Genomic DNA, 19,940 nt, shown 5'->3' with positions numbered 1-19,940 from the left:
AATCACGTGCAGACACCTCCAATGGATGCAAAGCCGCTTTCAGCCTCCACGGGCAGGGTCTGGAACAGGGAGCGGGCGGCTGAGGCAGGTCACGGCCGCCCCACCTCACAGCCCGGTGAAAGCTCTCGGCTCTGCCTCATTTGAAGCCCGGGTTTTTTGCTACCAGTATCAGACACCTAACATTCTTCAGCCGTTAGTAAAGCACTGTTTCATCCTGCATCTGATAAAAAGCGCCTAAGGGATTTCTGGACATCAGGACACACAAAATATGTGTTAACAAACATGCGACGTGATTTAGTCGCGAGCCCTTTCCCTGCACTTCGTTTCCTGTATCTGTAGCGTACATCTGCGTCTCGTTTAGAGGCTCTTTTGTGGAAACCCGGGGGCTGGGAACGCGTTCAGAAGGGCAACAAGCGCCGACCCTTGCGTAACGACCCGGCTGCAGGAGCGGGCGGTGACAAACACCGCATCTGGCCACGCCGAGGCAGACGTGACCTCTTTTCCCCTCACACCCACGGCCCCTCGGCGTCCCCCGCCGCTCCTCCCCCGCGGCCGCCGGCCCCTCGCCCGCCTCACGGGAGCCGTTACCGCCGCCCGCCCCGCCCCGCCGCGCCGCGCGCCCCACTGGAGGGCGGGGAAGGGAGGGGCCGCCCCCCGGGGGCCGGGCCGCCCTGCGCATGTGCCCCGCCGCCGGGCCGCTGCAGCTCGCTCCTCCGCCGCCGGGGGCGCTGCTGGACACCCGCCCGCGCGGGCCTGGCGCCGCCGCCGGGACGTGGGTCGCACTGGATTCCGCGCCTGGCGTTGTGATGGCGGCGGCGGCGGCGGCGGCTGGGGGAGGCGGGGAGCGGAGCAGCACCCGGGACCGGCTCCTGGCGGCGCTGGAGGATCTCGAGCTCTTGGCCAGGTACCGCGCTCTGCTTTCCGCACCCGAGGGGTGCGGCGGCGGGGCGCCGCGGGCGGGGTGAGGGCGCTCGGCGCTGTGCGAGCGCGGAGCCTGCGGCGGGAGGAGCGGGGGCCCCGGGGGCGGTGTGGAACTGACCCGAGCCCCGGTGGGCTGCGGCCCGGCCCGGGCACCCGCGTTTTCCTGCTCCCCTGCGGGTTGCGCGGGGGCTGGGCCCGGCCCGGCGCTCTCCCCGCGGAGGGGGGGGCATCGGCGGCGCTTTATTCCCCGCTCGCAGAGCGGGAGGGCTTCCTTGTTCTTCCACTCGCCTTCCGTGGCTGGCGCCTGCGTTTCCCGTGAAATGCACCCGCACCCCCGGTTTTAGGCTTTTTATTAGTCACTAAAAATTATGCTTAAGTCAGAAATTCGGAGGTGGTGTTGCGTGGCCTACGCCGTGCCTGTCGCTGCCCGTATGAGCGTTACGCCCGCTCCGAGCAGGCTGCGGGGCTCGCCGGGAGCGGTGCGAGTGCTCGGGTACCGAGTCCATGCTCTTAAAGCTGGGCTGATAACCTTCATCCAAGTTGCCCACCATGTTGTGGAGGCACAGCTGGCAGCGCAGTTGAAGGCGTTCCTAATTACTTTCCTCCTATTGAGGAGAGCAGAAGCTTAGGAAAACTTTTCCAGAGGGAAAACCCCGTACTACCGGTGTGCCTGAGCACTGTGCGATTACCACTGGTAGGACAAGGAAGATATATTGGTCAGTTGCTCTTGTTTCTGGTTAGGTTTTGTTTTCAGTCTTAGATTTTATTGTGACATATGGGTTGCTGTGTATTTAAAAAAAAACCAAAAAACTTGCTCTTTATTTAAACTTATTTTTAAATCTTGGAACTCATATTCTACCATTGTGGATGCAGAGCCACCCTCAGAAACACTTAGTGAATCTTCCTGTTGAGCAGCAATGCGCCGCAGCACTGAGGAGCTAGGCCTTTCACAGTCGTGACACTGGGCTGGTGGTAGGGACAGAAATTAAGCAATGTGTCTGATCTATAGCCTTCTTATAGTTTTGTGTCTGTGCAATACCTGGCTAACGCAGGACAGTTAAAACCCTCCATGACATCCACCTTGGTGGTGGTAGTTGACATTCTTACAACAGATTTTATTTGCTACTGCTCAGCGTTCTTCAGGCGGAATAAAGCTTTAGTGATAATGACAAGTTTCTTTATCCTCTAATAGTTTTAAATCAGTTTAGTGTTTGGGAGTGACCAAGAGACATAGACTGAGATGCTATTTAGAGCTTCACGGGTGAGGGTTTTTTTCTGACATTTTGAAAGAGTACCTGCTTTCATTTTAAGGTTCTGGTCCCACTGCTGTATTAGTCCTACATCCCACTGAGCTCCTTGCACTGGACGAAGCAAAGAATCAGTACTCTTCCAAGGATGATGTCTTCAGATAGACAGTTATTCATTCATGGCATTGAGCTGCCATAGCCTTAGAAGCCAAATAAGCTGAATTTACAGAAAACACCTTTTTGCATTGTGGTCTTGTTGCTTAGCGAGTCCCCCCTGGGGTTCTTCGTGACTTTTCAGAGTGGTGGCAAAGTAAATGGGTACCTGGAAGTGTGATCAAGAGGTTTGTTTGATAAGTACTTCTAAACTGGCACCAGAATATTATTAGTTTTATCGGTATTTTTCTGTGTTTGATATGCAACTAGTATAATATGTGGAAATACTTGTTGTAAAAGTAGTTTCACAACAGACTCTAGGTGTTTGAAAGGATAGATTTCATTGTGTATGAAACTAGTTCTGTTGGGAAAATAGAGAAGTAAAAAAGTGAAGACAACTTTCATGCCCTTTTACAACAAGCAAAGGCAGTAGAAGTAGGGTATGAATGCGTTTCATTGTGCTGTTTCTTCTCTCAGCTTCTGCTTATGTCTTATATATTTTGGTAGGAACTTAGCGCATTTCATGAGTAGAAATACATGAACACTTCTTGAGCACCAAGAAGAAAACATTCTCCAGTTGTGAGACTTATTCAAGGAATTACTCTTAGTTGAGAAATCCATGCCAACACTGTACTATAAAATACTCAAGTCCATGGATACCTTTGTAATTATATCAGTACTCAGACAATTTTGGGGTGACTTGATGTGGTTTACAAATAATGCTGTAGAAAATTATGCAAACACAGAGTTTTCCTTTCAGGGAACTGATTGAAATTTTGGCAATTTCTAGAAACCAGAAGCTTCCACAACCAGGAGAGGAAAGCCAGGTAAGCTGACTTTCTAAACTGTATTTCTGTGGGTAAGCACAATGCTTTATTTGTAATTTTTTCCCCTTTTTTTTCTTTCTTTGTCCTTGTCTATACTCAGACTAGTGGTGATGATGGGATTTTGGCTGCATTACAAAGGCATTCTTGGTCCTCATGTTGGGTTTTTTGTTTGTTTATTAGTTGTATGATTCATAGGCTGTTTCTGCAAACTGAGGAAGAAATTTTAATTTTTTGTGCAAACAGAAATACTCCAGTGGATGTCAGTTGCTGTCCTTTGCAGCACAATTGCGGGTGTGTTGTTACTCTAGCTAAATTAAGTTCTACAAAACTCTTGTTCAATAGATCCTGGAACTGCTGATTCAGAGAGATGGTGAGTTTCAAGAACTAATGAAGTTGGCGGTTGATCAGGGGAAAATCCATCATGAAATGCAGCTTTTAGAAAAGGTAGTAGAAAAGAGGGATAATGATATTCAGCAGCTGCAGAAACAACTAAAAGAAGCAGAGCATATACTGGTAAGTTCACAATGATGTGTTTGCTTTTGAGCATCTACTTGTGGTTGTTCTGGAGGAAGTGGTGTGTTAAGTTGCGAAGATACAAATATTTAAAACTTCATAAGAGCTTAGCATTTATTTTTTTTTTTTCCAGTAATCAAATACTGTTATCATGCTATTCAGTTTTGTTTTATAATGCTAATTTTCTTCCAAACCTACTTTGTGTATTTTGAAAATGTTCACTGAATAGTGTCTCTCTTAAAATGCAAGTAAATGCAAAAAATTATTCACAGAACTGACTTTATGTAGAAATTTACAAGTTAAAGATGCATTGAAGATTTGGTTTAATTTGTTGGGTTTTTTTTACAACTAGGCAACAGCTGTTTATCAAGCAAAGGAAAAGCTGAAATCAATTGAAAAAGCAAGAAAAGGTGAGTATCCATGATTGCACATACTACATAAATGCAGTTGTAAAGAATGTTGCAAGTGAGCTGAAGTTAGGGTTGTTTTTTGGTTTGGTTTTTAATTATCATCACAGATTTTTGGATGCTTTATGTGTAAACAAATTTCTGTTTCATTATGAACCTATAACTCAATAAAGGCAGGAATTTATTATTTTTTGTGGTAAGCATATCTTTAATATTAAATTTAAAGCATTTCAGTACTCTTCTTGGACTGATAATAGTGTATCTGGTTAACTTAAGTATCTCATCAAATCACCTCAGGAGGTTACTGAGGAAAGGGAGACAATGTTGGTATGCATATCCATTGTATTTGAAAGACTGGCTAGCTGGTGACTCTGGTTTGTATTTGTAGCAATTCCTGCCTATCAAGTGAAACTGACTTTTTTCTTTTCCTGTAGGAGGCCTTTTCTTGGTGTTTTTTTATAGTGTCTTAACATTTTGTATATTTCTTCTAGAAAAATCAAGAAATATGTAAAATTTCTCTTTACTGTAATACAGGCATATATTTAGAAGGGCTGCTACCTGTATGCTCTACATTTACTAGACAAACACATTTCTTTACTATGGAAAATTCCATAATAGAGCAGGTCCTGAAGTTTTCTTGCAAATTGCGCTTGTCAAGTACGCTGCTTAGGAGACTGATTTGGTTTTTTCACAAGGTTGAAAAACTGCTGACATGGCTGTAAAATCAGTTCACTGAAGCTCACGCTTACATAGTCTAAGAATCCTCCAAGCAGTCATTGTCAAACGTTAAGAGCATGCTTCAAATACAAAAATACATTCCCAATCTTTTAGATATTAGTGTGCAGTCTTCTGAAATAATATAATGATGCAGTCTCCTGACAATATGGTAACTTTTCTTCCATTCTTCCAGGTGCCATTTCCTCTGAAGAAATAATTAAATATGCCCATAGGATCAGTGCTAGCAATGCTGTTTGTGCCCCTCTGACGTGGGTACCAGGTAACTTACCATGTTTATGACAACAGATTTTTAAACTTTTTTTATTTCTAATAATAAAGCATGGTCAGTATCTGGTCTTAGGATGCTTATACAGTGAAAAACACTGGGGTTTATTAGAGTAACATTGTTTTCAGCTGTTCTATCTAATATTTTCAACAAAAATGGATATAAAAGTCCTGTACGTCTTCAAAAGGATATGAAACTGCATGCTTCCGTTAATTGACTGGCCTCCTCTGCTCTCCTTTGTTCGCTTTTTTCCTCTGAACGTTGGCCCCAGTTGTAAGTTAGAACCAAGTATGTTGAAGTCTTTTCCATGTGCTTGATTGTTTTCCCTCCTGCCCCTTATAATATTTTCTTCAGAGGATGTTAGTAATCAGTGGAGTCAGAAGCAAGGCTTTCGTTTTGTCAGGTTTCAGTTTTGGGAACTATCCTCCTTGTCCAAAATGGGAATGTGTTTTTTTTCTAATCTCTGCCCTTGCTGTTTAGCTGTGAAGTAGCAGGGAAAGCAAAGATATCTTCTAAATGTGAGGTTGGTTTTGTTTTGATTACTTTTAATGTGCTTTTTATGCCAAGTTTGAATGAACAAAGAAGGTCTTAAGTGGAAGACACAGGTTTGGATTTTAACAAAACAGGTGTGATGCTCATTGCTGATCCAAGCAATCAGAGTATGTTTCATTTTGGGTTTTGTTTGGTCAGGAAGCTAGGCACTGAAGAAAAAATTGATGTCTGCAAGACAAGTAAATATATAAACACATCCTTTTGCTTTTCTTCTTAAAGGGGACCCACGTAGGCCATATCCTACAGATCTGGAAATGAGGAGTGGGCTCTTGGGTCAGATGAACAATCCGTCCACCAATGGAGTTAATGGACACTTACCAGGGGATGCACTTGCAGCAGGTAGACTGCCAGGTAAAAGAAATTCAGTTTTATTTTGCTTTTCTTTCTTCCTTGTACAGTCACAGCAATTACACATTTCCCTTAGCAAAGGCAAATCAGAGTTAAAATAATGAAAATTACGGCTAATATTGTTCCTGAGCAGTGAAGATCTAGTAAATAAAGTTAACAATTAGAAATTTTATGCTAAATCGTGCTGCAGACACTAATATCTATATAAACAAAACTCACTTCTTTACCCTTCAGTTATTTTGAATTGCTGTAAAGTAAGTGATAACAAATCATGTTAGAAAGAAGCATTTTCAAAGCAATCTTTTCTTAGTAGTGATGACAGAAAGTATGGAATTGTGAAAGCTGTATTTGGAAGAAAAGAGGTTTATTGTCATCCCCTACGTTTCTTTAAGTCTACACTCTGTATAGCAAGACTGATTAGTTCTGGATTGAAGAGGCATTGCAGGGACAACTGGTGAGGTAGTACCTTGAGTGTAGGAACTGAGCTTTAATCTATTAATTTGCTTAGTGAAATGGGTGCTTCCGTTGACTTTAATGGGATTCATTCACTCATGCTGAAATAGAATTTGGGTAGTAAATTGTAGTAACTGAATCAAGAATTCAGTGGTTCTGTACTTGTGCAGTATTAGTCTACCATGGTTAGACTAAAATGTGGAAAAATTCTCAGTTTGGATTTATAGGAGGCCTGTAACAGTTCTTACCTGTCCGTTAAGCCACTTACAGGTGTTACAGAAAGCTTGTGTTCAAAAATTATACTGAATCTATTAAAAAACCCTGTATTGTAACTTCACTGGAGAAATTGTAAACTTGGATCTGATCATCTGTCTAATCCTATTGTCACCTCTTAGGAAGTGACTTGAGGTTCTGCATCATACCGCTTTCTAAATCTCTGGCCTTGGATAAAATGGGCCAGTAAGCTGGGTAGGAGTGGGACCCTGACATCTGTCCAAAGCAACCTATCAGGGGAATGCTGAGCGTGGGCCCACGTATCTTTACTGTTCTTTTGGAGTACGGTCAGAGACATGTGAAGGTTGTGGCTTCCTCAAGGAGTTTGAGCATTTATTTGCATAAGTAGAGCCCGTTTTGGCTGGCTCCTCTGCCTTAGGGGATGCAGTCTAGCTTCTTTTACTTTCGAGTGCTGTCTCTGTAAGAACTGAAAGCCCACTGTTTAGGACTTTGCCTTGAGAAGCTGGAAAGTGTGGGATTTTAAACTCCTCAAGTAAAGTTGTTAATTGAATCTGGGTCTCCTATGTCAGGGTAATTCTGTAATTATTGGACTGTCAAGTAAGAGGGAAACACCAAAACTTCATTTAAAAGACTGTAGAGGCTGCCCCAGTGTTTTGTGTAGGGATCCTGAATCTGTTGGTGTGTGGAGGCATGTTCTGAGAATGTTAATTGTGGGATTTAGTCCTTTTAGAGACTTGTGCAGAGAGATGTCCAGTTACTGAGTCCTTACCGAGTCTGCAAGGTAGCCACTGCGCTGCATTATAGCCTCAAAACTCTGAGCCTGCTTAGCACACACATTCAGCCTAGTTTAATAGTGGACTGGTTCCAGTATTGAGTCATGGTCACAGGATGTAAAACACTGGTTTAGATTCTCAGCTGGTTCAAATAAAGTTGGTTAGCTTCACCACAGCTGGGATGAGACCACTTGGTACTGCTGTTGGTCTTCCTAAAGTGGGGCACAGAACTGGCATGAAGGCTGCATTATGTTCTCATGTTTGCTGGTGGGTTGGATTTGTACGCCTAGGTAATGCTTCTGGTATTAGGGGACTGTGGCTGTAGTTCATATGTGGAATCTCGGGTGTCTCCAGACTCGAAGATCAGAAGCTGCCCTGTGTGTGTAGTCTTTGTGCTTCCGAGTTAGGCAGCACCTGAGCGAGAGAGTAAGTCTACCATATATGACCCCCTGCTTAGACAGTGCCCGCTTTCTGTGCTCAAAGTCCCACGTGGGTGGGCTTTTAATGCTTGCTGTAAGTGGGAGACGGCTGGTTTCTTTGGGATGGACTGATCTACAGTGCCTGGTAATAAGTGGAGAAGAACTAAAGCAGCAGGAGCATAAATTAAAAGGAAGGGAGCAGAAATAGCATATAGATGTGTACTGCAGCTTTGAAATGGGAGCTGTTTTCCAGGTAAGGAAGGAAGGGAGGGACTCGGAAGTGTTGTGGGTGGAGGGTAGGTTGGTAGGAAGTACGGTATGGGATGGTTTTGGAAGTAGGAGAAACAGTGAATGCTCAGAGAAGTCAGAGGCAACAGGCTGGCCTGGCCTGGGGCACAGTGGGGCATTCCCAACCCTCGGGTATCTGTCCGTGCCCCTGGTTTTGTAGTAGGACACTTCTCCTTTGCACTTTATGTACTGTTTGCCGATAACCAAGGTGTTTCAGTCAAATTTGGATAAAACCTTTTACTCTGAATTTATATGGTCTACCTTAAGTACTTTTCTTGATCTAATGTTTTAAGCTATTTTTGCATCCTGATAGGGTGACCATTTTCATTACTGACAGTCGTCGTGAATGTTCAGTCAGTTAAAACTCTGCTTTGAAGGTGAAAAGCTCTGTATAAATATATCCTGTTTTGAACTTACAGACACTCTGTAAGTGGGTGTCTCTTGCAGAGTAGGCTTTTAAAGGGATAGAATGGCTCCTTCATGAGATTTTTCCAGCTGTTACTGGAGGCTTTCATCTGTCCAAAATTAAGGAAGGATTTTAAGATTTAATTTTAAATTGGAGTTCTGGTTGAGCTGTCTTGTTGAATTTGTTGATGTATGAAGCTGATAGTTTGATTATGCCCCTTTTTTCCAGATGTGCTTGCTCCTCAGTATCCTTGGCAGTCAAGTGATATGTCAATGAACATGCTACCTCCTAATCATAGTAATGATTTCATGTTGGAGCCTCCAGGACACAATAAAGAGAATGAAGATGATGTAGAAGTTATGTCAACAGACTCCTCAAGTAGCAGCAGTGACTCAGACTAGGTACAAGAGGGACAGTATCCCTAGTAGACCTTTCCTGTGGTGAAGGTGGGTTGGATGCTGTTCATTGGAAACGGCTATATCATTTTGTAAAGCTGGTGGCCCATGTGTAGGGAGAAGGTACCAGCTGGCTCAGAAATAGGGTGACTAACTTAAAATCTGGACTTCAGAATTTTTTTCCATTAGATGTTCAAGTAAAAGGAGGCTTTCTGCTGGAGGAGAGATGTCAAATTTCCCGTGATTATGTAAATGTGTGAATGTGTATGTTTGAAAGAGATGTGTGTATATATATATTTACTATACATTAGATGAAAAATGTTCCTGGGAAAAGAGGTGTAAGGGGAATCCCCTTGTATGTTTGTTAGTCACTTCACTCTTTTGCTGGTAGCCTTTTCTATGACACAGAAATGAGATGTGAAATTTGTAATTTTAATATCCTTTTTTTGTTACCGGCTAAATCAATGTTTTTGGTCATCTGTGTGCCGAGAACAAAAATATGGCAATAAAGTGTAAAAAAAAAAAGTTTGTAATTATTGTAATATATCATGAATGATTTGTCATAAATAAACTCAGCTTTGATGTAACTTCACGTTTCATTTTGCAGACTTAAATCTTAGGTGAGTTACTGTGTAACTTCAATACTTAGCACATTTTATCCCAGTATGTGGCTGAATTCTGATTGAATTTCAGAAGTTTGTGTTCCATTTTCCCCTTTGCAAGATCCCAAGTCAGTATTGGAAGCAGGTGAGGAGTCAGGAACTGAAAGTATTCCTTTTCAACCAAGCTTTATCAGGTAGACACATAACTGGGCAGATCCTGAGGCAGTGATGTAAAGTGCCCATTCGCAAGGCTTCACCAAATACTTTGGTTAAACATCCTGGGATGCTGGGGCTGACAAGCTTTGGGGCATGCTGCAAGTTCAGCTCCTTTCAGTTCAAAGTGCTCACAGTCTTTATTCTTGTCCTCTATAATTTTTTCAGTTCTTTGAACCTACTAATCTGTTTACTTCAGCAGTTGTATTTCTTGCCTCAGCTACAATGTTCTTTCATCTTTCCAAAGGCACTTCGCTTGGCTTTCCTTCCCTTGTTCTGTTTTGCTTAAGGAGTCATTTTATGACAGCCATTTTTGTCTTAAGTAACCCTCTGATCAAATCAGAAAACTAATGTGGACGGTTACAGGTTTCTGCCTTGCAATGAGGCTTCCTGAAGCAGAGATCACAATTCTCTTCACTGTTCCGTTTTGTAGATTCCTTATAGGAAATACCTGATAAATCAGGTACTTCCTCATTTGCTCAGACAATCTTTCAAGTATTGCTGTAGTAATGCTACCACATATGACCAACATATGTACAAATCCCATAAGGATATTGAAATGAAAAGGACTTCGGTCAGGTTCAATCACGCAATACAGGGCAGTGTTTTTTGTTTTAATAGAAATGTGGAATTTGGTTTTGTCTCGGCTGTTCCTTTTGGAAGTATTTTTAGACTTAGTAAAATTTCACCTCTGTTTTGCAGTCTAAAGTTATTCATATACATATATATTTTAACCTTTATTCAGTATCATCTTTTTCTTTGGTGTTTACCCCAACTGTCTTTATAGAGAACTGTATTTCCTCTTTAATTCATGTTAATTCCAATATGCCTGCCCTGTCTCAATCATCCTAGTTAACCCTGGCTACCCCTGTTCTAGTTCACATTGTTTTTTCTTAAACATGTGCAATCAGAATCATACACAATATTGCAAAATGCAGTTAATGCTTTTTACTGTGGGATTAGTATTTTCTTCCCTAAATGCCCCTCTCAACACATCTTAGCACACAGCCACAGCTCGCTAGTCTCTTTCGTCTTCTCATTTATAAGGATGTTCTTTTCTTGGAATGAAATACAAATGGAGATAATTAATTAAGAGTCATGGAAAGTGTAATGTACAGTCTAGCCAAAACTCTTGCATGGCTGTATCATGTGATACACTAACTGAAATATTGTGGAGGTGGGTGATGGTTTCCAGACATAAGTAACAGTGAACAGAAGCAATGACCAGTTCTTTTTCTGGATTGTTTGTTAGTCTATTAATGGGACCAATGCATTACATAAGATGTCGTCTCTGCCTGCTGTTCTCTTAGCAGAAAATCAGATGCTAGGTGCAAGATGCACCCTAATCAGTTTCTTTGTATCAGTGCTCCAAACTATATGCTGTTCAGGAGTATTTTTCCAAATGCTGGATAACTATAATGCCATTTTAAATGAATTCTATTAAAAGCAGTTTAACAAATGACAAATTTTTAATTGCGTGTTCTGTTAGTGGCTTAGATCTGTTAAATAGGAAAATCTATTATATACACAAGTACTAAAATCAAAGTAAATGTAACATTGAGTTGAAAGGACTGTCTTAGCAGCCAAGAACTACAGAGAATCAAATTTTTGGGTGGGGAGAGGAAGTATAAATGCATGACACATACAGAACAAGTTATTTAATTTAGGGATTGCTGACAGCTGATTGCAGTAATGCACTGTAATCATCAAGAGTCCACTCAGAAAGCACACAGAAACCCTGACATATGGAGATACTGTTTGTGTCCTCATTTCAGTAACTACTTGTGTATTTACAACAGACAGAACAACTAAAACCATTAATGGAAACCAAGAATTTAGTGCATGACAAACCATTTTACAGTGACCCATGTTTTCCCATCATGAGCTAGATGCTTTCTAAAATAAAATATTTTAATGCAATTTTAGAATGTTTTTTTTCGTTACTATTTGGAACAGACGGGCAGGACATTTGTCAACTCTTCCTACAGCCTCTTTGTTGACAGCTGAATGGAATAACTTTGTGTACATAAAGTTGCTTTCAGGAAGAAAATCTCCACTTTTGAATAGAAAAAATAAGCTTTTTACAAAGATACAGTAGTAAAAGAATTTTCAGTGATGGTTCCCATTTCAAAGCTGCTTTATAGCGTTATCATCTTTCTTCGCTTCAGAGAAAGAGTATCTGTCCTAAGGGAAATTGTGTGTAGTTAATACTTCTAAACAGGAGGCTTGCTATCATCAGTACCATCCTTCTAACTCGCTTCACTCTGCTTCTCAGCAAATAAAAGCCATCTCCATTTAAGAAAATGTATGTGCCAAGTAAAGAAGAGCTTTAAATTCTTCAAGCTCATTTCTTTGAAGAACTGACAATTCAATTCATAATTTCAGACAATTTTAATCTTTCAATATTGTGCTTATGTTTTATTCAAAAGAAATTTAAGTTCTCTCAGAATATTTTGTTCAAGGGGTATATCTAGATGAAACAGGCAAAACCTGTGTTTTAGAAGAACTCTGAAGAGGGGAAAAAAAGAGCCAATTGGTGGTTTTTTAAAAGCCACATCGTAAAATTAATTGATGTCCTAATGACTACATCTGGATAAGAATCAAATTTGGTTACAGATTCTAGAAAAATTGAACCCCCCCCCAACTCATTGGTTTTGTATGTATCTTTGTGTGTACCATGATTTCATTCGCTACCAATTCAATCATTTAGTCACCTGACAATGCTATCCAATCCCAGTAGCCATACAGAATTACACCCATCTGTGCTGTTTTAATACTGGCAGCCCTCTTCAGCCAAAAAGTACACCTGTGCCATAGAGCTACACCTATACATGAGGTTAGTTTGTACAATGCTATTTGTGTCAGCCTAGTAGAACACTATAGGCACCTCTCCATTAAACTATTACAAGTTCAGTAACACGATCAGGCATTCAGATCAACTGCAGAGATCTGAAACACTTCTGTAGATAAATCTGAATGTAACTGTGGCAGCAGAGAGAACTTTGTGATGAAAGGGGGTGGCAGGAATGGTTCAGGATTTTTCATTCCTTGCAACAAGCCACCACAAGCTTTTCATGTTTACCATGCCCTGATTTTCAAGTATATACTACTGTCTGCAGGAGAATGAGGTGTTTGTAAAATGTGACTTTTGTTCATGACAGTGCCTTAACTGAAGCTATGAGTCAAGGCTAAGTTTAAAACTTGGCCCAGGATTTATAATTACAGAAAAGCAGCATGGTATACAAAGTAGTTTTACACAGAAAGCAAGACAGTAGTTTAAGGAAATCAAGTTTCTCTTGGGCTTGGTGCTGGAACTGTTTCCAAGTGAGTAAGCTTCTCTGAGTAGTTCTGAGATCCGAAGGGCTATTCATCCATGTAAAGGTTAACCAGATAAAACACTATGAGTTTTCTATAAAAGAAAACATCAACTGTTAACCACTAGAGCTAGAAGTAGCTGTGGAATGAGAGACAATTGTCATGTGAAACACAGTAAGAGCACTGAAACATTTTGGCTTTGGGAAGGGTAACATTTTCACATGGGCAAAGTGAGCACAGTACATGCTTTCCTCATTCACTCAAAAAAAGCAGGTCTGTCCTTGGGTTTGTTACGTCAGTTGGTGACTTCCAGTGTACCCCTTCAGATGATCGAGCTCTTCCGAAAAGGGATTGTAACCTTGCTCCCTCAGACAGCGCAGGGCCCAGAAGAGCTGATCCGCTGGAGGAAATTCATCCCATTTAACCCATTCCCAGCCTGTAAGGTAAAAAAACCCAACCAAACAAAAGATAAAGCCCGAGCATAAGATTAATCACGTCACAATCCTGCCTCTGCAAGTCTGGGTGGATCGTGCATAAGCTACCAACGCGAATTCACATTCTCTGGGGCACACGCAGTTGTTTTCTAATGTTTCTTTCCTCCCCTTAGTCCCGACCCTGCGGGACACGCGCGTTCCCTCAGACCCGCGGCCACCCCTCACCTCGTTACCTCAAAGCCCGCGCAGGCAGAGGCCGATATAAAATAAATTAAGCTATAGACGTGCTCAAGCCACCGTTCGGACGCGCCCCCTCACCCTCGTTCTTCTCGGGCTCGCGGTTGCGCGGCTCCGCCCCCGGCTCCGCCTCGCCCTTCATGAGGACAGTGACGTAGTGGTAGCGCGCGGCGGCGCACACCGAGTTGACGGCGGAGGCGAAGCGCACGTTGCGCAGCCGCAGTGCCGCCTCCTCCAGCGTCTCCCGCGCGGCGCACTCGGCCAGGCTCTCCCTGCGGGCGGGGCAAGGCGGGGCCGCCTCAGGGGAGGGGGCGGGCAGACGGCTCTCCGCGGCGCCGGCCTGCGCGGCCCCGGGGCCCGCGGCCAGGGGGAGGGTCGGGGGTCCTACCCGAACTCCAGGTGGCCTCCGGGGAGCTGGTAGGTGCCGGCCCCCACCGCGCCTTTCCTCTTGCCCAGGAGGACGCAGTTGGGGTGCGCGGGGCTGGTGACCACGACCCCTACGCCGATCCCGGGCCGCGGGGGCTGCGCCGTCTCACCCATGACAGCTGCGGGCGCTACGGAAGGCTCCTCCCGGCTCGGCCCGGCTCGGCTCGGCCCGGCCCGGCCCGGCAGGGCGGCAGCGGGCGGGGGCGGCTGGGCTAGCGGGGCCGCGGCCTGGGGGGCGGGGAGGGTGCTAGGGCGCGCGAGGTACGCACGCGCGCCGCCGGCGGGTGGGGCGGGGCGCGGGGGCGGGCGGCGGCGGGGGCGCTGTTCGGGCCTGGCCGGGGCACTCGGCGCTGAAAAGGCGTTTGTGCGAGCGCGGCGCGCCTGACGCGGAGCCGGTGGGGCGAGTCCCTTGGCCGCGGTGCCCGCCTGTCTCTGCCTGCAGGTTTGTTTGGCACTTAGGAGCGGCCCGTAGGTGAGCCCGCGGTGCCAGCGGGGGCGGCCCGGCTCTGGAGAGGCACTTGGGAATTATTAAAAAGAAACTACAAACTTGGCGAAGCAGAGCCCCACTGGCAGAATGGCAGCTCCTGACTGATAAAGGAACACATCAACATTCCTGCTAGTAAACATTCATTTTCATTTTCACTTTTTTTAATTACAGATATACGATTATATAGAACATAAGGTACAAAAATTCATGTTCCTTTTAAACAACTGTAAAGTTTGTTAGATTTTTCCCTTCCCTAGCCTATTAATCACAACACAGATACAAACTATTATTCCTTTGCAAGATTTTGAAACCTTACAAAATATTTGGCTACAGATGTTTTTATTTACTTGTGAAGGTCATAGGGCCAAATTGTGTGAAGATTAATCACTGCTTTTTATGTGATAGTTTTCTGAGGTTTAATTGCCTGAACTTGTGCAGTGTCAGATGAGTCCCAGTGGCATGAAGGCAACATCAGGAGTGTGTGGCTGGGCGTGCTGGAAGCAATGCTGCCCTTTGCTGGTAGTTGGCTGTGCTGTGTAGCTGTAATGTCAGCCCACACCCTGAATTACTGACATTAGTAAACAAAAAAAGAGAGTCTTGGACATACTGCCCAGCTACCTGACTTCCTGTAAACCAAGCTTATTCATGTGTATCTGCCCTCCAGTACAGCTGGAGTAACCTAATCTCCACATTAAACAGCAGTCAGTTATGTCACTTCTGTATTTACAATTTAATATGACAGTGATCTTACAGAAGTCTTATCAAAGACTCGTCCTCACCCACTAAGCTCATTCTGGTACAATATATTAAAACACCACAAGGCTGTTTATCTGAACAATGAAAAATTCTGCTTTCTGTGTACACCATTTTCCTGTACCTTATACCAAACAGCATTTACAAACAAGTCTGAGGGTGAGGGTGGCCCACTTTATTTTAATATTTATACAGTTGTTATGTTGTTAGAATGGTAGCAGGATACAATTTCTTAAATTATATGAAGTTAATTACGTAGCATATAATTTTTTCTCATATTTTTCATAATCATCTGTAATACTTGTCAGTAGGCTAAGATTTACCCTTTTTCGCTACCATCCTATTTCATACAAGGATGCAAAGTATTATTCCTTTTCAGGAATTTAAAATAATTTTTGTTGTATCTTTTGATATCTGCTTGTTTTGAAATCTGCTTTTATTCTGATGTATTGGTTCAATTTTTTCATCTTACATTTGCAGTCATTAACAAAGAATACTGTGTGAAAATAAACCATACTTTGTTGGCTGAATCTGTTCTCATCAGTTTTGCTTTAGGATTTATTTAGGACATGGGCGTGCAGTTGGATTTTGCACAGGTTATGAAGTAAATGTAGGCCACTATTTCTGAGTTTGATAGTGAACAGACATCCGCTGAAGATGAGAGTAAGCCAAGAATGAGAAGGTAAAAATGCATCTTCTACTATGGTAGTATGTTGAAAAGCTTGCAAGGTTATGCTTTATGTGCTCTTATAAACTTGTTTATTAATACTTCATCTGACAAAGTATTTTTGTGAAATAAGCGGCTAAAACAGTGTGTTTGAACCAGCATGCATCCAGGCTGCTATTGAAAGAGAGGCAAGCACTTTTCAGGCCCAAGCACTTGTTCATTTTGCTGGCACTGTTATTCAAGTGGCTGTGCAGTGAACTGGATGAGCAAACGGCTCTGGCTCAAAAAAAATTATTTTTAATGAGATCTTTTCCTAGTGTGCTGTGGGCAGCACAGGGAGAGGATGGGACAGATTTAGATCAGATTAGACATAGCATGAAGCCAAACCTAACTGCAAACTGGGAGGAAAGATGATTTTTTCAGCAGGATTGGTTTCCCTGCTACGATTTACAGCTCAGGTACACAAGCTATTGAATTGGCACAAGGGAGGCAGCAAGTATGAGCAGCTGGGATCAAGAATGATGGGACTAACCATGTTAGTGACAGGCCAGATTTATGTCAGATTGAAATGACTACACAGCCATTCCACAGCCTACACAGAGAGAAAGCAGGTCAGAAAAGCACACAGTGTACAGAAGCTGCTTGAAAAGCAGCTACACAGCCAGAAAACATCTTTCTGAGAATCTCATGCATGCAGTTCCCTGGCTGTGGAATTTACTACATATTCACATTTGCTTAGCAGAAGTATGAGCTGGAAGATGTAAGGATTATGTTAAATCTTTCACATATCAAAGCTGGCATTCAGAAGCTGAGTAGAATGTGACAGCAGTGCATGGCTTTAAAGTCCTGCCAGCAGGCTGAGTGAAATGTGAGCTTGGAAGATATATGGTTTTTCCCTTGCTTACATTCAAGCAGCTGGTAGTTACCCTGAACCCTAATACTGAAAAAATAAAATTCAACATTGTTAACTGTTTCCTCACATGAATTTTAGCAGAAATATTTCTGTGACACCTCATGCTTCCATTAAATCAATTTTTATTGCACTTTAACGGGAGGGAGAGGATGCAACTTGGACGGTAATTGCTCTCCTGGGCTATGTTTTTGATTCATACTCCAGCTGCTGGGTCATAAGAAGCGGTTGGAATTGCAGAACAGATCGAGGGATTCCCAAGGGAGATGTCAGCTCTACCTTTCCATCAGATGAGGGACTGAACGGGGCACTTGAGGGAGCTATTCACCTTCCTGTAAAAGCAGTGAGGAGAAAAAAATCTCCACCAGCCTCTAGGAAAAGGAACTGAACGAAAAGAATAAACTTGGGCAGAAGTGACAGTCATTTGTTTTAAGGAAGACCAATGCTATTATGACTCTGCAAATAGAAGCATTTGAAAAGCTCAACATGACCCGGCCATGTGCCCTTGCAGCCCAGAAAGCCAACCGAACCCTGGGCTGCGTCAAAAGAAGCGTGGCCAGCGGGTCGAGGGAGGTGATTCTCCCCCTCTGCTCCACTCTGGTGAGACCCCACCTGGAGAACTGTGTCCAGCTCTGGGGTCCTCAACATAAGAAGAACATGGACCTGTTGGAGCGAGCCCAGAGGAGGGCCATAAAGATGATCAGAGGGTTGGAGCACCTCTCCGGTGAAGACAGAGGCAGGGTGAAAATCCTGCCTTTTTACTACAGTAGGATGCTGTATGGCAGGAGCTCTTGTCCCCTTTCTCTGCTGGGCTGTTTTAATGATACTCGGCTTTAGTTTAGTCATGTCTCAGAGCCTTTTGCATGAGGATGGCCACCCTGCTTTATGCAGCTGTGGTTCTGCACTGACTAGGTAAATATAGCGAAGCACCACTCCAGCTAGCTATGCCACTTCTAACATTAGGAAAGGTGGTAATTAGGAGAGGCTGGTAATCTACTGCTTCCTCCTATGGGACAGTATGATTGATATTTTTCCTTTTTTTCTCTTCAGGCTTGCTATCTTAGAAACATATGAAGTGGCACTAGAGAGACACATAATAATAAGGATATAAAGCTTTACACTTGAAAGTGCTAATGCAAATCTTACCTACACATTTAATTTGTTGGTTTTTTTCTATATGGTGTCTGAATGTATAGAGTAGCTGCTTTAGACAAAACAGGAGAGAAACCAAATGCAATTTTTTGGGGCTGTCTTTTCCATTTAGATTCCATCACTAAATTGTCCTGATTCAGCAGGAATAAATGCTGCCACATTTATAAGCGGAGTCTTGCATGAAGTTGGTAGATCTATCTTCTACTAGGGTATTGTGCAATAAGTGCTTTCGAGATTTTAGATAAAACAGGATTCTCCAGTAGAGTCTGGTTCTACAACAGTAAAATGGACTTTGCTCTTTGCTCTCACATAACTTAAGATAACTCAGATTTTTGCAAGATATGTCTGAATATTTTATATATTCCTTGTGTAAAACATCACAGAGTAGCCGACAGGAGTTATTTTCTATTCAGTAGCTTGTCATGCAATTTCTTAAGCCAAGATACACTACCCCATGTAAAAATGTGTTGTCTTTTGATCCCTAAATCCATGCTTTTTTGCCCTCTTCTATATGTGGCAAACAACTCTTGTGATCTCTAGATTTTTGACAATACATCTATTCTGCTTTAGTTTGCCTTCTTATATTTGAGATCTTTTCACTTAATTTCCTTGATATTAGTTTTTTGCAATTGCAAATATGCTTTCATACTCATAATTTAGATTAATTGCTTGTCAAATAATTTTTGTTTTCCCTTCAGTTTATAAAAGATTTGAAATCTTGTAAGTCTCCATCTGGAATTTCCTGAAATCCACAAAATTCATTTTAATAGTAATAAAGAAAAATGAAAGAAGATGGGGGAGAAAACAGGTTTTGCTCAACTCTTTTCAAAAAAGACCCCGAAACCATAAGAAGTAATACCTTTTGGTTTTAGAACTTGTGCAGGTCTTCTGTAGTAATGTCTTGCACTGATTCTTACCTACAAATAGACAGTTTACTTTAGTGTGAACAGTAAGCTGTTGAATGTTGACCCTGAGCTATGTACCTCAGATCTGAGTTTTCAGAACTTAGATGGGATTCAGACCTAAAGACGTAGTCAGTGCATTATGATGCTAAAGACCAGCTTCATGGTTCAGTGCTGCAATGCTTATCCAAGTTTCACTGCAGGAGGAGAAATTAATTTGATCTGCCTGCCTGAACTTATTGGGAAGTGGAGGAAAAGAAAGATGGGTTGATGTGGTGAGGTCACTGGTTAGGTCCCATGTGGCCTGACTTCCTTTCCAGGCTTTGCCTCTAAACTTGGTCTTGTTTTTCCCACAGCTGTCAAATAGTATACTGCTGGAAAGCATCTTCGTTAGGAAATCTGTGGATAAAATGTAGGCAAGGGTTCACATTACTCCCAGTGTGCCACTGGCCTGTCTGTCAAGGTAATTAGTGGTTAGATGGAGTGACCAACAACAAAGCTATGGAGAATACTTATATGGAGAATATGAGTAAGGAAAAGAAATAAAGACTGCTCACCCACAGCTGAAATACTGGAATTTCCACAAATGATCCTTCTACTTAAGAAAAGAGTTTTCAAATAACAGAAAGGAAATTTTGAAGAAGTTAGCCTACTTTACCTTTGCATATGCCCTGACCCTACCTTGATTATAAATTTATGGTCTGCATCATTCTCCACCATCCTGGCTTCACATTGAACTCCAAACAATTTTTTTTCACTACCTTTTCATATCAGAATTTGAGACCTGTGAGTTTTTCTACATTATGTAGTTTCTTACCATAGAACAGAAAACCCTTGCTTTTAATATCATACTTCAGAAAAGGCCTGGCTGAGGAAAAAAAAAAACCAACGTTGATTCCTGTA

General features: G+C 42.7%; 2 protein-coding genes across 2 annotated transcripts; one reads left to right on the top strand and one right to left on the bottom strand.

Moving 5' to 3' along the window:
* Nucleotides 1–717: 717 nt before the first annotated feature.
* On the top strand, nt 718–9,526 carry MED4 (mediator complex subunit 4). Its single transcript, XM_055801351.1, has 7 exons — nt 718–904; nt 3,082–3,148; nt 3,491–3,661; nt 4,014–4,071; nt 4,979–5,065; nt 5,843–5,974; nt 8,773–9,526. The coding sequence occupies exons 1-7, from the start codon at nt 807–809 to the stop codon at nt 8,943–8,945; spliced, it is 786 nt and encodes a 261-aa protein (XP_055657326.1). The 5' UTR covers nt 718–806; the 3' UTR covers nt 8,946–9,526.
* Nucleotides 9,527–11,204: 1,678 nt separating this feature from the next.
* On the bottom strand, nt 11,205–14,393 carry NUDT15 (nudix hydrolase 15). Its single transcript, XM_055801353.1, has 3 exons — nt 14,129–14,393; nt 13,822–14,012; nt 11,205–13,505 (listed from the first exon to the last, which is right to left on the bottom strand). The coding sequence occupies exons 1-3, from the start codon at nt 14,278–14,280 to the stop codon at nt 13,360–13,362; spliced, it is 489 nt and encodes a 162-aa protein (XP_055657328.1). The 5' UTR covers nt 14,281–14,393; the 3' UTR covers nt 11,205–13,359.
* Nucleotides 14,394–19,940: the final 5,547 nt, after the last annotated feature.

Source organism: Falco peregrinus, chromosome 4 (genome assembly GCF_023634155.1).
Source record: "Falco peregrinus isolate bFalPer1 chromosome 4, bFalPer1.pri, whole genome shotgun sequence".
Taxonomy (NCBI): Eukaryota; Metazoa; Chordata; class Aves; order Falconiformes; family Falconidae; genus Falco; species Falco peregrinus.
This window is presented reverse-complemented; position numbering and strand designations above follow the sequence as displayed.

Coding starts and splice junctions, on each gene's coding strand:
- MED4 (XM_055801351.1), top strand. CDS start 807: ATGGCGGCGGCGGCGGCGGCGGCTGGGGGAGGCGGGGAGCGGAGCAGC. Junction 3,662..4,013: donor AAGAAGCAGAGCATATACTG/GTAAGTTCACAA, acceptor TTTTACAACTAG/GCAACAGCTGTTTATCAAGC. Junction 5,975..8,772: donor TGCAGCAGGTAGACTGCCAG/GTAAAAGAAATT, acceptor CCTTTTTTCCAG/ATGTGCTTGCTCCTCAGTAT.
- NUDT15 (XM_055801353.1), bottom strand. CDS start 14,280: ATGGGTGAGACGGCGCAGCCCCCGCGGCCCGGGATCGGCGTAGGGGTC. Junction 14,013..14,128: donor GGAGGCCACCTGGAGTTCGG/GTAGGACCCCCG, acceptor CCCCGCCCGCAG/GGAGAGCCTGGCCGAGTGCG. Junction 13,506..13,821: donor CGAGCCCGAGAAGAACGAGG/GTGAGGGGGCGC, acceptor TTTACCTTACAG/GCTGGGAATGGGTTAAATGG.